The 17,752-nt window shown below is 42.1% G+C and overlaps 1 protein-coding gene across 1 annotated transcript in view; it reads right to left on the bottom strand.

Annotated features, from left to right (window-relative positions):
• Positions 1-982: 982 nt before the first annotated feature.
• The window catches only part of LOC115463579 (selenide, water dikinase 2-like), a 28,571-nt gene continuing 11,801 nt past the window's right edge, over positions 983-17,752 (bottom strand). Inside the window, exons 8-9 of the mRNA XM_030194232.1 lie at positions 7,817-8,029; positions 983-7,412 (exon numbers count right to left, since the gene is read on the bottom strand). Coding sequence (XP_030050092.1) covers positions 7,192-7,412; positions 7,817-8,029 — 434 coding nt within the window. The 3' untranslated portion in view covers positions 983-7,191. The remainder of the gene's footprint in view (positions 7,413-7,816; positions 8,030-17,752) is intronic.

Raw genomic sequence — 17,752 nt, 5'->3', positions numbered from 1 at the left:
CTTGCGATTGGAGAGAATTCCGCTGTAAACCAGCATTCCAACAGGGGCCCCAAATTACATTCTTGTACTGTCTCAGGCAGCCCCACAATTCGCAGGTTGATCTGACGCAAGCGATTCTCAAGGTCATCAAGCTGATCTTGCCTACATACGCACTGCTCCAAATTTTCCAGAGTCTTTCAAATAGTAACCATGGAGTCATCTAATACGGAGACCCGTTATTCGAGCTCTCTCGGTTCATCAGGTAGTTTCTTCCAGCAAGGATTCCATGTTAGCAAGTTGCCCAGACAGCCATTCCAGCGCTTTTTCCACTGCGGCTGCAAGTTAAGCTAGCAGACGCTCAGAAAAAACAGAGGCCTCTAATGCTTCCACTGCCACCATCTTGTATTCATTGTTCCGCACCCAGTCTCTGTCTTTTAAAAAGTTTTTCCCAGCCATCTCTCTCCCAATTTTAAGTAGAAATTTGTCCATATAAGTCCTGATAATGGGGTGGGACCTGATTAATCAGGTGCTCAATTTTACCGGGTGGGTGGTTTTGAAGAGCAGGACCAGACTGTGTCTGTCCCTATCGATGCATCAGGTGATCTCTCAGGAAGGGGGATTATTTACAGTTTCTTTTGATGTTACTTAGCTTTTAGAGTTGGTTCCAAATACCACTGCTTTGAGATCAATAGGATACTAGCAAACGCTTTACCTGTTCCACTCCTACTTTGTATTGATGTCACCAAAATGTTATGGTCCTATCTGCTGGTAGGGTAGCATAAATCCACCTATCAAGGAATGAAAATTAAAAAACAAGACACAATTTCACTTTATTGTTCACACCACAATAATGACACTGCAAGCTTGAAGAGCCAGTGTGTATGTTACAGTGGCCTGTGAGTACAAACCCTGCACTACCTCAATTACCTGTGTTTTTTTTTTTTTTAAAGGCTCAGAGCATACACTATGATACTTGATTCTCTAATAACAAAGGCACACAATCACAAAGAAAATAATGGAATTTTATTAAATCACATTTATTGCCAGTCATTTATTACCATACAAATGATGCATTTGGCTTTCTTGAGTCAGTCTCTTTAGCATTTTCAGCTCCTCCCAGCCCTAGCTTGGGTTTTGAGGGAGAAACTTCATGAACAGAGAAAGGCTCTTTGCTCAGCAACACGCCAAAAGCACTGTTCTCTTTGGCTGATCCCTGCTTTTGGACACGCTGCTCAACACATGCCAAAAGAAAGGGAGGGCCTTCACTAGCTTAATTCCTATTCCTATACAATAGAATGTCATTAAAATATGAACAACAGAAAATAAGTTTTACAATCTTACCAAAATACAAGGATTTGTTTTCTGCTTTTTTTCTTTGCAAATGATTTTCTGATCACACAATGCATGACATAATAAGTTCTGAGGAGACACCTTTGTCTCACTATTAAACACCATTAACAAAAAGGGATTCCTAGCTTGTGGTTCTGCCAGCACTGGCAGTGAGCGCCTGATCCTATTGTCCATCCAGTTTCTGGGAAATGGGCACAATCACTCCTAGAATAATCAGACCCTTGTCACACATTTGCCCATTCAGGCACACAGCAGCTGCTCTCATCTAATCACTGCCATGAAGAAACAATACCAAAAACTAAGATCTTTCAACTTCCCTATAAAGCAATAGTTTCAGTGTACTAAAATCTCTGTATAGAAAGATCCAGCAGCCACATGTCTCCAGAGGGGCCCTTCATTAAACAGAAGACTGCTACACATCTGATATGGAGAGAAGCCTTTCACTGCAGAGGCACACAGGAGACTGTCTTTACCAGGTCAGTAGTAGTGGCTCTGTCTCCCCTCATGCCACTTTACTACACAGAACAAATGAGCCAGGGAGGTAGTAGACTCTTGAACTGGAGCTATTTAAAGGGAGGTTTGACATCTGATGTTTTGAAAACAGTACAGCCCCCTGCAGGAAGGGCAACAGGGTAGACTTCTTTCATCCTCCTAAGTTTCACTCAAGATCCATCATTCTTTTACTATTTAAAAGGCCATGATTCTTCAGCAATGATAGAATCTATATGCACTGGCCACATCACACACATGCAGGGGTGGAAAAAGTGCCAGCTGGCTCAGGAGCAGCATCTTGCTCACATGAAAAGGCAGACTGGATGAGAGAGTTAAGGGAAATAAATCCCCACTTCCCCAAAAGCTAGGCAAAACAAAAGGCAAGCAAAACTGTACAAGGTAAAAACAATTTCCTGCCCTTAGAAAACACAGGCACAACTCAATATTTTAAAGTATTTTTTCTACCTCTGCACTTAAGTTATACAAACACACAAAACAAATGTGAGATTTTTTTTTATAGTTCATCCTCCCCACCAGTACGAACATAGTAAGACCAATGCTGATGAACAGACTAGCAACAGTAGTGATCTCACCTGCACCACTTGACCAGTCTCCAGATTGCTGCATCCCCAGACTACTGGCTGGTCTTGTAAAACTGATCAGCAATTGGTGTGGGTTACAAGTTGGAGAAAGGTTGGGTCCCAGAAGCAGTGGAGCTAAGAAGTGACCAGCACAGTTGAACTACCAACACTTTGATTTTTGGTTCTAATTGCAAGTGTATCTGCTCCAGTTGCAGGCTTGCCTTTTTCATAGCAACCTGCCATTCAGCAGTAGAGCAAGTAGGTGGTGGTGGCTGGCAGTGACCCGTGTTGGTTTAGCCAGTTTCCAAATCTTCTTTCCTTGTGGTTTCAACACTGCAGGACTGCTTTTTAATGCCACACATTTCCCACCCTCCCTCTTTGAATTTGGTATCAATGCACTTTTGGGACACATATGTTGGCAGATACATGAAATGGCCTCCCAGAGGACAAAAAGAAATGTAACGGAATTAAAGAAAACCAGAGAATCCCAAGTTGTGAAGAAGAAAACAATGACAGATTAACTGTGCTCTATAGCACTACACCAGGAATGAAATTGGACAGACACTAGCTGGGCCATATCCCATCACAATCTACTATCCTATACGGCAACATGCTAGCGCAGTCCTACCATTTTCTATCAGAAGACTAGAGCAGGAGCTGTTTTGGTTAGGTACTGCCATTTATAACATGAGCAGGTTCCAGTGCCAATTAAAGTGTTAATAGACACAGCTTTGTATAATTTTACACACATGGGGGGGGGGGGGGGGGGGCACGTTAAAATATTCTTTTGCATCTCTCCCTATTCAGAAGGGATTTTCTAGCATTACCTCACCTACTCTACTTTGCTCAGGCTGGTTTGCATCATGAGAGCTGAGCCAGTGTTTTGTGTATAGAACAGAACTATGAGCAGAAGCAGCTGCTGGATTCCTGTTTCCTGTATGTAGTGAGGAAACAGATCCTACTGCACTAGGTTTGATGCAATGTCTTTTGTCCCTCCAGATTATGATGGGAAAAAAGGATCTAAGATCCCGTGGTGAACTTTATGATTGGGCAGTCTTTTAAAAAAGGATCTAATATTGTGAACTTGCCAAACAAGCTCTTTAATGCTAACCTCTCCCCCCTCCCCCCCACACACACTTTTTTTTTGTTACATAGATGCATCTGCCTACAGCCCTCTGCTCTCATGTGAAAAGCTGTCAGTGTTTTCTAGATGACTGGGAATACCACATTGAGTTCCAGCTAGACATGAAATTCTGGTGTTGCAGACTGCATTAACAGCTAGCCTCAGCACTGACAAGACTGAAAGACTTCTGAGGCTCAGCAATTTGGAAATGGAATGTTTAAATACATTAGTAAAGAGATTAAAATACAGAATCACTGTATATACTTGATCTTTTGCATCCCCTGACCTGGAAGATGCCCATCTCCACATTTCTAGCAGCGATTTCATAGATTTTTGAGACAGGATCATTTCTATTTCAGGTCTTTTCCTTTTCAGCCTCACAAGGGCCCTAAGAATTTTAGCTCCTCTCATAATAAATGGCAGGATACAAGCAAATATCCCCCCCCCCCCCCCCCCACCAGCTCACTCCTTGATAATTTTGCTAGTAAGAACACTATCAAAGCTAGAGATCTGCTACTAAGGCTGCAGCTGTGTTTTTGACAGCTAAAAATCTTATCCCTATCTCGGAATTGAAATTTACTTTTCTGAGTTTCACAACTGGTCAAGGCTCAATTCCGATCAAAGAAAGGCTATTGTAAAAGGCATCAGCTTTCTTAATTCTTTCTGCATAGTAACATTAAAAGACAATACCCAAAACATTTAGGTTTGATAGTAGTAGTGATAGTCCTGGGCATAAGGCTAAGCGACCTTTACAAAACTGTTAATTACCCACCCTCAAGGCAGAACTTCTATTTCTAGCTGAGCTGGCAGCCTTGGAAGAGACATCCCATGTCAGCTTTTGTACACCATTCATCGTGTTTTTCTGACTACCGATATGAGTCATACAGGAGGAAAGGTGGGCAGGGCTGCACTAGACAAGACTTCTATAAAAGATAGGGGGTCCACAGAAGAATTTTTGTAATATTCATTGAGTAAGGATAGTCAGCACTTGTTCTTCAAGGAGTATAACTGGCAGAGGATACATATCCTACATTAAAGTTGCTATTGGGGACAGAGAAGTTTCAAAGGCTCTCTGCAATAGCTCACATCTCAGACAATAAAAACATTTATGTGCAATGACAGAGCATGCAGTATGTGGATCCAAAAAACAGAAGTTGAATAAAGATACATGTCTTTGGATTTGTCAGAAGTGGAGAAATGCCCTACATGGATTCAATGTATCCTTGTCATGACAAAAAACTGTACTCATTAAAGAAGAAGTATAGCAGTTGGAGCAATGGCAACTGATTTCTATCTCAAATACAAGAATTATAATGATGGGAGTGCTGGATAAGGTGCAGACTCATGATTCAGAAGCTTCAATCACTCCATTCCAGCCAAGGCGGCCATGGGTTGATTCATTACACTGACAGTAGTAGACCGAGACTTCTAGACCTGAACAGAGATGAGGCTCTTGATGAAGATGATACTTTGCAAGCAGTAGGGTTCAAGCTAATGCCCTTGGAACTTGAGAAATTTCAGCTGACAAGCTATTTGAATTTTTACTAAGTCAGATGCCATTCTACTTTGCCTACCAATACAGAAATCTTTTTTTTTTTTTTTTGCAAGGTGGGGTGGGGGGGGGGGGGGGGGGGATTACAAAATCAAATCCAGAGGAATTTCTATTAACAGCTTCAGTAGAAGAAGAAAGCCTGTAGCTGAAGAGAAGATTGGTCTTCATCCCAATATGGTTTGCATTACTAAGGACAGCAAACTAATGTGTTCAAACATATTTAATATTCACTACTGGGAAATTTATATTTAGCTCTACAGCTGCTATCCTTTTGCATCTTTAGATTTAGTATTTTTACAGTTTTTTAATCAATATGCTCACTAAGAGTACATCATACGAAGGCAATGTTAGTATCCCCTTCCTTAATTTTTTTCAGGACAAAGTGGTATTAAGGCATGCTCCAAACTTTATGCCTTTAGAATTCAATTTCCACATGAGAAAAAAAGACTTTCTTCAATAGCTGCATCCTTAGTTATGTTTTCTAGATATTGAGACCATTCAAGTATTATTTGGGCAGAACAAGATGAACACCTGACCAGCTTGTTTTGTAGACTTCCAGTATAGCACTACCCTGGCTCAAGGCCACCTATTTCTACATGACAAAGCTAGGAATAGAGGCATAGCATTATCTGCAGCAGGCCACGCCAGTTACTCAAGGAATGCTGTACATGGACTGTACCAAGTTTACAGAAAAGGCTTTACAATTGCTCAGTATGGATGGCTAGATCTCTTTCTATGGGAAGCATTTGCAAGTAGCACCATTCCTTGAGACAGAACGCACAATGTTGGCATGTCCATAGTGCTTAGGACTTGTGAAAGGGAATGAAATGAAAATGTCGGCTTACCTTTGTCCAAACTGATGTGAAGAGCTATTAGTTAGGAACTATCACTCCCAATTGTATGGTGTGTGCATATACCAATACGGACTATGATTAGGATTTTTTTTTAAAGAGACAATGCTATTTTTTGCATGTCTTACTGTGTTTCAATCTGTAAGAGCTCTAAACATTATCAACTGAGGAGAATAAGGAGGCTGGAGAGTGGTACAGATAAGATCACTTTGTGATTTGTGTTGGTCTCCAACTGCAGCGAACAAATGCTTCTGTATTCAGACTGGTATGGAGAACTAATCTATCAGGAATCAATAGAGAAAACAGAATTTCCATTTTAAATAAGGATTTGTTCACTAGTTACTTTCGTTATGTAGGCTGAATAGTTGTGGTCTAATCTGGCCACCAGTCGTTCATTTGCAGACCAAAGTAGGACAACTGAAAGCAAACACATGTTGCAAATGTAGTGTTGTGTTTGCAGGCAATATATCAAACAAGTTACAATAGCACCAAGTGCAGACTTTGGAATAGCTCTGCCAAGCGGACAAGGCAGGTAGCACAAATCTGACCTGTCTCACCGACTTGAAAAGCAAGGGCAAATGTATGCAATGGGGTTTTAGGATTTTTCAAAGGGCTTTGGAGAGTGGATCTTTCACAAATCCTTCTCCTTTACTTTGTGATTTGTGTTGGTCTCCAACTGCAGCGAACAAATGCTTCCGTATTCAGACTGGTATGGAGAACTAATCTATCAGGAATCAATAGAGAAAACAGAATTTCCATTTTAAATAAGGACTTGTTCACTAGTTACTCTCGTTATGTAGGCTGAATAGTTGTGGTCTAATCTGGCCACCAGTCGTTCATTTGCAGACCAAAGTAGGACAACTGAAAGCAAACACATGTTGCAAACGTAGTGTTGTGTTTGCAGGCAATATATCAAACAAGTTACAATAGCACCAAGTGCAGACTTTGGAATAGCTCTGCCAAGCGGACAAGGCAGGTAGCACAAATCTGACCTGTCTCACCGACTTGAAAAGCAAGGGCAAATGTATGCAATGGGGGTTTTAGGATTTTTCAAAGGGCTTTGGAGAGTGGATCTTTCACAAATCCTTCTCCTTTACTTACTTGCCCAGGTACAGATGTTTCCATGTAAAATCTAGTTCTACAAAGGGTCTTAAGTTCAGTTACTAATTTGCTTCCTAATTTCTATATACGTAAGCTTGGAATTAGCACAGTTTTCATCTGTCTCATACATCACTAACAACGTACTAAAGTTCTGCTGTCATGTTAGAGTGCTTCAGGACTCGCACTAGAATTGTCCTGAGCTGTGCTGGCTCCCCTGGGGGTGACTTCAATGATTCGAGGTTTGTCAATGATACGTGCAAACCGATTGCCCTTCTCCACAATCCCAATTATCCAGGCCTGATGCCCTTCTCCATATTTTGGGGATTTGATTTCAGCACAAAAACGGGCAGCCTGCTCACGAGGAAGGCAGATCAACAGTCCCCCTGCAAAATCAGAAAATCAGGTATAAATCAGTAGCCTCTTCAGTGGCACAGCATTCCAAACAAGAATGCAGCTGAACAGATTGAAAGGAAAGGAGAACAAAAGCATGCAACTCAACCAGACAAAGCAGAGAGAATTAGTCTGAGCTCCTGCTGTACCAAACTCTTTTCCAGCACAAAGCCAGCACCACTGCCGTCAAATACTATGAAAGCTCACTGACCCTAATGGCAGCAGATCCAGAGTTAAGAATGTGAAGCAGTAGCTTCTGTAATCATTCAATCTCTCTATAAAAATCAAGTCATCCTAACAAATTAGCAAGAAACTGCTTCTGTAATGAAGGTGAAATGAAAACCTGGTACATTAAGACTGAATGTCTTTGGTTCTCAAGAGCTGCATATACACTTACCAGAAGTTTCAGGAGATGTTCCCTGAAGAAGCCCAAAGCGATTCCCGCAAGCTTTTGTGATGGCAGCCATCTTAGCAATGATAGGTAAGTTATGAATGACAAAGGAGACATCACACTGTTGCTGTTTTGCCAGATTCTGTGCATGCCCCAATATTCCAAAGCCAGTGACATCTGTGGCAGCATGAGCATTGAAGGTATGCATGAGACTGGCAGCTGAATAGGGAGAAATCAAGAGAGCAAAAGATTACAGAAAACAATCATTAACCATTAGTGCATGTTCATCAGGACCAGAAGTTCTTAATCTACATAGCTAAACAGAAATCTGAGATTCTTATAGGGGGGTGCAAGATATCAGATGTTACATACAAGATCCCTAAGCACCTAAACATCATACTACAAAAAGGCTGATAAACCACAATAAAAAACATTAAAGAAACTTTTAGAAATAATCAGCCTTTCTATGCTCCATTTTAGAAAAATGGGATAAGTCCCAGTGAAGCAGGTTCAGTGTGGGGCAGGGTTGCCACTTGACCCATGTCAACTTGAAGTTGATCCAATCTTAGTTTTGCCCCACTAGAAGTCAGATGTGGAGATCCAGTCTTCCCCTTCCTATAGAAATTAGAACTACAACTGTAAAGCCTGCAACAGGGCAATGCCAGGACTAGATCAACCTGCTCAGGTTGTGATGAGTAAGATGCTAAGGGCCCCTTTTACTAAGCCACGTAAGCATCTACACGTGCCCAAAGCGAACCAAAATGAACTTACCACCTGACTACCGCATGGCTCTTGTGGTAATTTCATTTTTGTCGCACGTCCATTACACAAATCTGAAAAATATTTTTTTATTTTCTGGTGCACATAGAGGACACGCACCAAGTGGCACCTGATGCACGTAGGTCATTATCGCTAGGTCTATGGCTGGTGGTATGGTCAGAGACCCCAAATGGACGTGATGCAATTTTGATTTTGCTGCACGTCCATTTTCTCCAAGAAAAAAAAAAGGGGGGGGCTTTTTTTTTTTTTTTTTTTTTAATAGGCATGCTGAAAAATAATTCTGCACGCACCTAAAAACCAGTGCCTACGGTACCGCAAGCCACTTATTACCGCAGCTTAGTACAAGGACCCCTAAATCTAATATAGGACCAAAACAAAAAACAATTGCTGAACAGCAGCAGCTGAAATTAGATTATGTTTTTCCTTTTTTTTTTTTTTTAAAGAGCAAAACAGAGAGAAATTATGTCTTATCTGCTAAATTGCTTTCCTTTAGACCATCCAGACCAGCCCAGACTGATGGGTATGCACTCTTACTAGCAGGTGGAGATTTAGAATTCTTTTCTAATTGAAGGGGAAGGGGATGTGATTTGATAGTGCCTCTCTGTGGTTACAAAGTGGTTTACAAACTGTATACAGGTATTTTTTATTATCCAGGGCAATGAAGGGTTTAAATGACTTGCCCAGAGTCATAAGGAGCTGCAGTGGGAATCAAACCCAGTTCCCCTAGTTCTCAGGCCACTGCACCAACCATTAGGCTACTCCTCCACTCCTATAACCATCCTGTGTAGTCCCCCAAAGAGTATCTCCAAACCAAAGCAGACCCCGAAGGACCTCAACTTTTCCTTCTCAATTTTCCGCTCACATTGTCCTCTCCGAGCCATCCTTTTGCTGCATGAGCCTTGCTTACAGCAATTTATTTATTTTTAGCAACCGGCTGTGCTGCCCACAGAAACCAACCAACTGCTACCAACTTCCTCACAAAAACCACAGAAAATTCTCCAGTCACCAAGAAGCAACAAAATACCAAACCAGGGCTGATTCTGGAGCAGTATAGAGAAACTAAAGGAAAGCAAATTAGCAGACAAGGAGAAATTAAATCTTACCTACTAATTTGCTTTCCTTGAGTCTCTCCAGACCATTCCCGATGTGTGGGTAATATACCCTCCTACCAGCAGAGGGAGACTGAGTATAAGGGGCTGTGCAAGCCTGACCTGCTCAGTATTTCGAATAGCCAAGTACCATAGAAGAATCACAAAAACCCTTAAACAGAAAACATAACTAAACACCCTTCAGGAACCAAGCACCAGAAATTCAACCAAACAAGACTGCTATATTAAAGTAGCCGCTAGCAGCCCCAGAAGCATCAGGCACCCCACCACCCCACCAAGGTGACACATTCCTCTCCCAGGCGGGGTTCGGGAATGGTCTGGAGAGACTCAAAGAAAGCAAATTAGCAAGTAAGATCTAATTTCTCCGTCCTCATCGTCTGCTTCAGACCATTCCCGACGGGTGGAAAGTACCAAAGCAGTACTCACAGAAGGTGGGAAATTCCCCAGACCAACAAAGAAGCCCCAAAAGAAGCGTCCTGCCAGGACTGAACATCCAACCGGTAATGCCTAACAAGAGAATGAAGAGAGGACCAAGTTGCTGCCCGGCAAATGTCTTCCAGTGGAATAAGAGAATGCTCTGCCCAAGAGGAAGTCTGAGCCCACATAGAATGTGCCAGTCTCCTTAATCCAGGGAGCAATGGAGGCCTTCGACGCCGCCACCCTTTCCGCAGACCACCAAACAAAAAGATGACCCAACTCCGCTGTCCGGCGAACATTGCTTAAGATCATGGAAAGAGACTGGCATCATGATAATGGAACAAAACTTATTTCTACATTTCTGCTGACCAGTTTTAAGGTCATGTCTAGGGCAAGATACTGTGCATGACAGCTTAAGAATTTGACTGTGAACTTTGTTACAAGCTTTTAGAAGATAAGAACATGTATACAGAGTGGTCCAATGTAATTAAGATAACTTCAATGGATATTTAGATTTTACATTAAACTTTGGGTCAGATTTTCTGTGTTTTATACAATTTGAAACCACATTATAAGTCTGCTAGCCAATTGCAAGGTCAGCTGGTACAGCAAAAATAACCTAGTTACAGTTTGGATATGCGATACAAAAACTAAAGTAGCATGAGGAGGGGGGCATGGAATTTGGGACAAAGGTATGAGTGGGAGAGAAGTTTCTAGTAGTTGGACAGGATAAGCATGTGTGGATAGATGATTGGTTAGTAGGATTTGCTAAGATGGTAATTAATTTCCTGCTTATTGTATAATATGAACTAAATAAATATGAGTGACAGATTGAGGGGGCCAAATTGTGACATAAGCTTATTTGCTTCCCCCAAGCCAGGAAACCGACTTGAGAAGAAGGACATCTCTAACTATTCTCTTTTATATTTCAGACTTGCCTGGTGCTTGCGCTGCTGAACTAAACTTATTCTTTTCCTTTGGAATAAACTTTCTTTTTTATTTTAATATGGATCATATTGTATATGATGGACATTACCATAGGACCAATGGTCAGGCTGATTGTGAGCTGTGCTAAGCCTCAAAAGGTTAAAAAGGACAAACTGAAAAATGCTTGCAATAGTAAATTTACTGACAAAGGCCCTGTAGCAGCTGTTTCTGTAAAGGCTTTTGCAATGTGGCCTAACCAGGATATAAAGATGCTTTGCAAGCAGTTTTTGTTAAGAAACCGAAATATGATCTCATTAGAAAATAGTTTATAGACCCAGCTAATTTTGATAGCCCAACAGGTGGTAGACAGTAAACAGAAACTTGTGGTAAGAATAAAGCAGAACCTGTAGTTGCAGACAATTATGTTACAAAATATGAATGACCCTAATAGGTGAACTTACAGTAAAATGTTAGATTAAGTAATTTCCAGTAACTAATTGCTGAATTGTAGAAAATCACAAATGCTGAGATAATTATAAAAATCAGCAATATCAAAATACTTTAAGTAAAATAATTAACAGAAATATGAATGATGTAAATGAATGTGGTTTTAGGGGTATAAAAAGACATCTAATCTGTAGACGTTAGAGAAGTAATACTGAGAATTGCGCCTTGCAAACCAGTTTACCACTCTCTATGAGAAAAAGCTTATGGACTATGCTTATTGATTGGTGTTGATTTGCTGTATGGCCAAGAGACTGGAATAATTATATATCAAGTGTATCCTTGATTGGTAAGAAATAAAATGCTTCTTCTCATATTTCTTATAGCCTTCTGTGTCTCTCTCCTTCTTTTAGTACTTCATAGGACTGCTTACATGCTGCAGTGGTGGACACTTAGCTACTGTACAGACTTGTGTTTATTTACCTGGAAGGAGGGAGACAGATTGGAGTATATTCAATTGGTGTAACCCCAACATGCCTTTTTAAACCTTTTATATATTTTATTTTACTTTATATACCTTACTTATTAAAAGTATTTTTAATATAGTATGATTCTGCATGATGAGATTAGAGATTATTTAAATTTAGTAGTGAATCAGCCTTAAGCGAGGGTATCCATCTACTATGTTTTGACGAGTTTTTTTTTATTTGGTGATTCCATCTCATGGCAATGATAGCCGTCTTTTGACGCTATTCAAACCTTTTCTTTCATCTTTCTTTTTGAAAACAAAAAGGGAAGGATGCTTGTAAATGTGTTTGTTTTCTTTTGGTAATTCTAGGGGTGTACACATCTTTTGGACGCAAGAGACTGTAAGGTATATGACGACATCTCCCTCTCCTTTAGATACAGTTATAAATTTTTCCCTACTGATAAAACCACTCTTACCCAGATTTGTACCCAGTGGTACAATAAATGGAATAAGGACACCTCCCTTTGCTGGCCTATCCATGGCTCTTTCGGCCCTGTAGTTTTAAAACGTCTTGTTGCTTATAATGAAAGCCATATGACAATTTCTAAGTAATTTGTGAATTATTGTATGTATTTTGTACAAGTTATAAGGCTAAGGACTAGGCTGGTGAGTGCTTCAGCTACAGTAGGGTGTGGTGGAAGTGGGCTACCAGAAAGGAGTGGTTGCCCAGATCCCCACACTACCTTGGGAAGGAATGAGGGCACCAGCTGAAGGACCACCTTTTGCTAAGAAAGCACTAAAAGGCCCCTCTGCACAAAGCCTACAATTCCAAAATCCATCTAGCTAACAAAATAGCATTCAGAAAATTTTCAAAAGTATTACCCTGAAGCATGCTCCCTACCAAAAGTGCCCACACCAAGGCCTTCAACATAAGATTGAGATCCCAAGAAGGAATCAAAGAATGACAAAACCTGAGTTTCACTCCTCTCAGAAATCTAACCACATCCAGATGAAAAGCCAATACCTTGCCCTTCATGAGACCTCTAAAATAAGCCAGTACCACTATCGGCACCTTAAGCAACACCAAGGCCAACCCACAGTGTAAGCTGTTCTACAAAAAAAAAAGAAGAAAGGAATCACAATGCCCAATATTGAAGTTTTCAAAAGATATAACCTGATGTTCTTTACACCATGCCTCAAAGATACACCAAATTGTGACATAAGCCAAGATAAGTACATAAGTAATGCCATACTGGGAAAAGACCAAGGGTCCATCGAGCCCAGCATCCTGTCCACGACAGCGGCCAATCCAGGCCAAGGGCACCTGGCAAGCTTCCCAAACGTACAAACATTCTATACATGTTATTCCTGGAATTTTGGAGTTTTCCAAGTCCGTTTAGTAGCGGTTTATGGACTTGTCCTTTAGGAAACCGTCCAACCCCTTTTTAAACTCTGCTAAGCTAACCGCCTTCACCACTTTCTCCGGCAACGAATTCCAGAGTTTAATTACACGTTGGGTGAAGAAAAATTTTCTCCGATTTGTTTTAAATTTACTACACTGTAGTTTCATCGCATGCCCCCTAGTCCTAGTATTTTTGGAAAGCGTGAACAGACGCTTCACATCCACCTGTTCCACTCCACTCATTATTTTATATACCTCTATCATGTCTCCCCTCAGCCGTCTCTTCTCCAAGCTGTATAGCCCTAGCCTCCTTAGTCTTTCTTCATAGGGAAGTCGTCCCATCCCCGCTATCATTTTAGTCGCCCTTCGCTGCACCTTTTCCAATTCTACTATATCTTTCTTGAGATGCGGCGACCAGAATTGAACACAATACTCAAGGTGCGGTCGCACCATGGAGCGATACAACGGCATTATAACATCCTCACACCGGTTTTCCATACCTTTCCTGATAATACCCAACATTCTATTCGCTTTCTTAGCCGCAGCAGCACACTGAGCAGAAGGTTTCAGTGTGTTATCGACGACGACACCCAGATCCCTTTCTTGGTCCGTAACTCCTAACGTGGAACCTTGCATGACGTAGCTATAATTCGGGTTCTTTTTTTCCCACATGCATCACCTTGCACTTGCTCACATTAAACATCATCTGCCATTTAGCCGCCCAGTCTCCCAGTCTCGTAAGGTCCTCTTGTAATTTTTCACAATCCTGTCGCGATTTAACGACTTTGAATAACTTTGTGTCATCAGCAAATTTAATTACCTCGCTAGTTACTCCCATCTCTAAATCATTTATAAATATATTAAAAAGCAGCGGTCCTAGCACGGACCCCTGAGGAACCCCACTAACTACCCTTCTCCATTGTGAATACTGCCCATTTAACCCCACTCTCCGTTTCCTATCCTTCAACCAGTTTTTAATCCACAATAGGACATTTCCTCCTATCCCATGACCCTCCAATTTCCTCTGTAGCCTTTCATGAGGTACCTTGTCAAACGCCTTTTGAAAATCCAGATACACAATATCAACCGACTCCCCTTTGTCCACATGTTTGTTCACTCCTTCAAAGAATTGAAGTAAATTGGTCAGGCAAGATTTCCCCACACAAAAGCCATGCTGACTTGGTCTCAGTAATCCATGTCCTCGGATGTGCTCTGTAATTTTGTTTTTGATAATAGCCTCTACCATTTTCCCCGGCACCGACGATGATCTTTTCTGCGAGCACAGCATAGTAGTAATCACCTTTCCAGAATAACCTCTCTTCCTGAGCTGCACCCTCTCAAGAGCCAATCCGTAACACAAAAGACAGGTCTGACATTTTCCCCGGTCCTTGCATCAACAGGTCCTCCAACAGCTGGAGCCACAATAGATCCCTGCACCCCCATGACAATAGATCCCTGCACCCCCATGAAGCTCAATCTTTTGGATGACCTAACCTAGTAGCAGCCATGGCAAAAACAGCTAGAGCGGACATGGTTGTACAAGAGCATCTATGTCCTCCACATTCTGCGACCAAAAAACCTTTGCACATTGGCACTGCTGATTGAGGCCATTATATCCAAAGACTGGCACTTGTGCATTATGATCATAAGCATGTCAACCTAGGTTCCACCCCTCAGATCTAACATTTTTGCTTAGAAAGAACACCTGCACATTTTCTACCCCAGCCAGTGAGTATTTGACAGCTCCACCAGGTGCCGTTCCGCCCAAGCCATGAGAAGGGCAGTCTCCTTCGCCACCTGTCGACTCCTTGTGCCCTCCACCCCGGCAATTCACATAGGCAAAAGCTAAGGCATTGCCAGACAGCACCCACACCTGCTTGCCCTTGAACTGTCACTGAAGAGACTGCAGCGCCAGCCTCTGGTCTCCAAGCCTGTTGTTCAACCAATGAGCTTCCCTCAAAGACCAGAATCTTTGAACCACCTGACCAGGCAGTGGGTGCCCCATACTTTAAGACAAAAGTCAAAATGTCCACTCCAGAGACTCCGAGCTGAGAGTGTGCAGACACCACTTTAAACTGTGCTGCACCCTCATCTGAAGCGGCAACCTCACCTCCGAGTTCTGCATACGAGGAGACCAATGGGACAACAGGGCTTCCTGCAGTGGTCTCATATGAGCCCTGGCCCACTGGACTACCTCCAAAGTCGCAGCCACTGACCCCAACACCTATGATCTATTTCCTCAAAGTGAGGTGGCCACAGGCCCAGGACTAACTTCCATGTCCTCTGTGCCAGCAGAAAAATTTGTTTCCAGAGTGTCAAGAACTGGATACCTAGGTAAACTAAGCTCTGCAAAGGTACCACCCAGCCCAATGACTCCAAAACTTGCACCACGTGAGTGGTGACCTAGATGCTCTCCTAAAAGAATTTTACCCAAACCAACCAATCATCCAAAGGGTGTACTAGTATGTCCTCTTTCCAGAGAGCCATAGCCATGACCATCATCACTTCGGAGAATGTGTGGGGCACTGTTGATGCACCCCTGCCCAAAAAAGAGTTGTGCACAAAATTGATAACACTGTCCCAAAACATTGGGGCTTTTCTCACCCACCCCCAGAGAATTTAGTTTCAAGCCCTCTTTAGTACAACAACCAGTCTATTACAGAAGACACTTCGTCCCTTCTTTGATAGATGGGCACCATCTCTGCTCGGTAACTCTTAGAAAATCATTCCATGGTCTAGGAAACTGTAGCGCTCGCGTTGACACCATCCACGCATTCAGCTCCAGGATGCGAGCTTCCCTCATTTGGGCTTTACCCTCAACAGGAAGGGTTGATGAGAACACTGCCTGTGCATCTAACTGCTTCACCCTCTGACCCACAGCCATGAAGTCACGTTTGATATGCTCAGTGGGATACCTAGCAATATCATTTGTGCCAACATGGATGAGTAGCACAGAATAATGGTCAGTAGGCTTGATGACTCATGGCAAATTTTCTCTCTCTCAAATCTTAGCACCAGGCAGAAAACACGTCTGGTTGGCAGATGGGCACCTCCATACCCACAGAAGAGAATCACCAACCACCACTACCTTTCGCTTCCTCTTGTTCTTCAGATATTTTCAGCTCTTGCACCTCCATGGCTGCAAACTGGTTCTTCAGGGTTGATTTGCAGGATCTGGTGTGTCCAGCTGCCTTCTTTCTGCATATCATCTCCTTCCCCTTTGCTGGAAATCCACGATGCCTCAAGATGCATTTCTGGTCATTGCAGATGCTTCTTAAGTCTTGCCACCTCCTCTTAGTTATTGTATTTCTTTGTGTACATTTAGCACATGAAACCAGCCCCTTGCCTTGGATTAAGAGTTCAGTCTGGACAGAGGCAGAAGGTGTAATGAGAGCAGCAGCTTTGGGGGGGGCACGATGTTTCTTATCCATACTTTAACTGAAGGAGCTTTTTGTGAATGTAGATAGAAAGAAGAGCAACCTACTAAAGTCCCAACCCTATTTTTTTCCTTCACCTATAATGTAAATTATAAGAAGCAAACAGTTACTTTAATGTGAGATCTAAGAACCTGTTCAGATGCCCTGTGTAGGTGTAGCTCTATGTGCTTCCTCACCTGTTATTGGGATATACAGCAATTTAGCTTATCCTTTCAGGCTTTAGGATGTGTTTTATGTATCCAAGGTCGTATTCTGGATTTGCACTAACAAGCCAATCAGTGCTGATCATTGTCAATTAACAAGCAATTATTCACACTAATTGGCATTCATTAGAATTTACGCACAAACTGTCAGAGTGCATTCTGTAATATGATGCATGTAAATTCTAAGGTATATAGTTGAAAAGGGAGTGTGGCCATGGGCATGGAATAGGCGGGTCATGGGCGTTTCTAAAATCTATACGCATTGTTATAGAATACACCCGGTCTGCACCTAACTTAGGCATTGGCATTTACACCAAGTTTTACTTGGCACAACTACCAGCGACTAAATTTAGTCATGTGGATGGGTGCTCAGCGTATTCTATAACCCATGCCGAAATTTAGGCTTATTCTATAAAGTACGCCTAGGCGTATTTTTTGTTGGCACCAATTTTTTAGGTGTGATATATAGAATTTATTTATTTGTTACATTTGTGTCCCACATTTTCCCACCTGTTTGTGGGCTCAATGTGGCTTACATAGTGCCGGAGAGGCCTTTGCAGGCTCCGGTGTGAGCAAATGCAGGGTGATGTTGTGGTAGGACCGGGTTCATGTGGCGCAGCCACATTAGGGAATCGGAGAACGGAGGAGTTACGTTATGCCCATTGCGTGCTTTGGTTTGGTTGTGTTGCAGAGATCGGGCATTTAAGTTGGATCGGTAGGGTATGCCTTTTTGACCAGGTTGGTTTTTAGTGAT

Source organism: Microcaecilia unicolor, chromosome 2 (genome assembly GCF_901765095.1).
Source record: "Microcaecilia unicolor chromosome 2, aMicUni1.1, whole genome shotgun sequence".
Lineage (NCBI taxonomy): Eukaryota > Metazoa > Chordata > Amphibia > Gymnophiona > Siphonopidae > Microcaecilia > Microcaecilia unicolor.
This window is presented reverse-complemented; position numbering and strand designations above follow the sequence as displayed.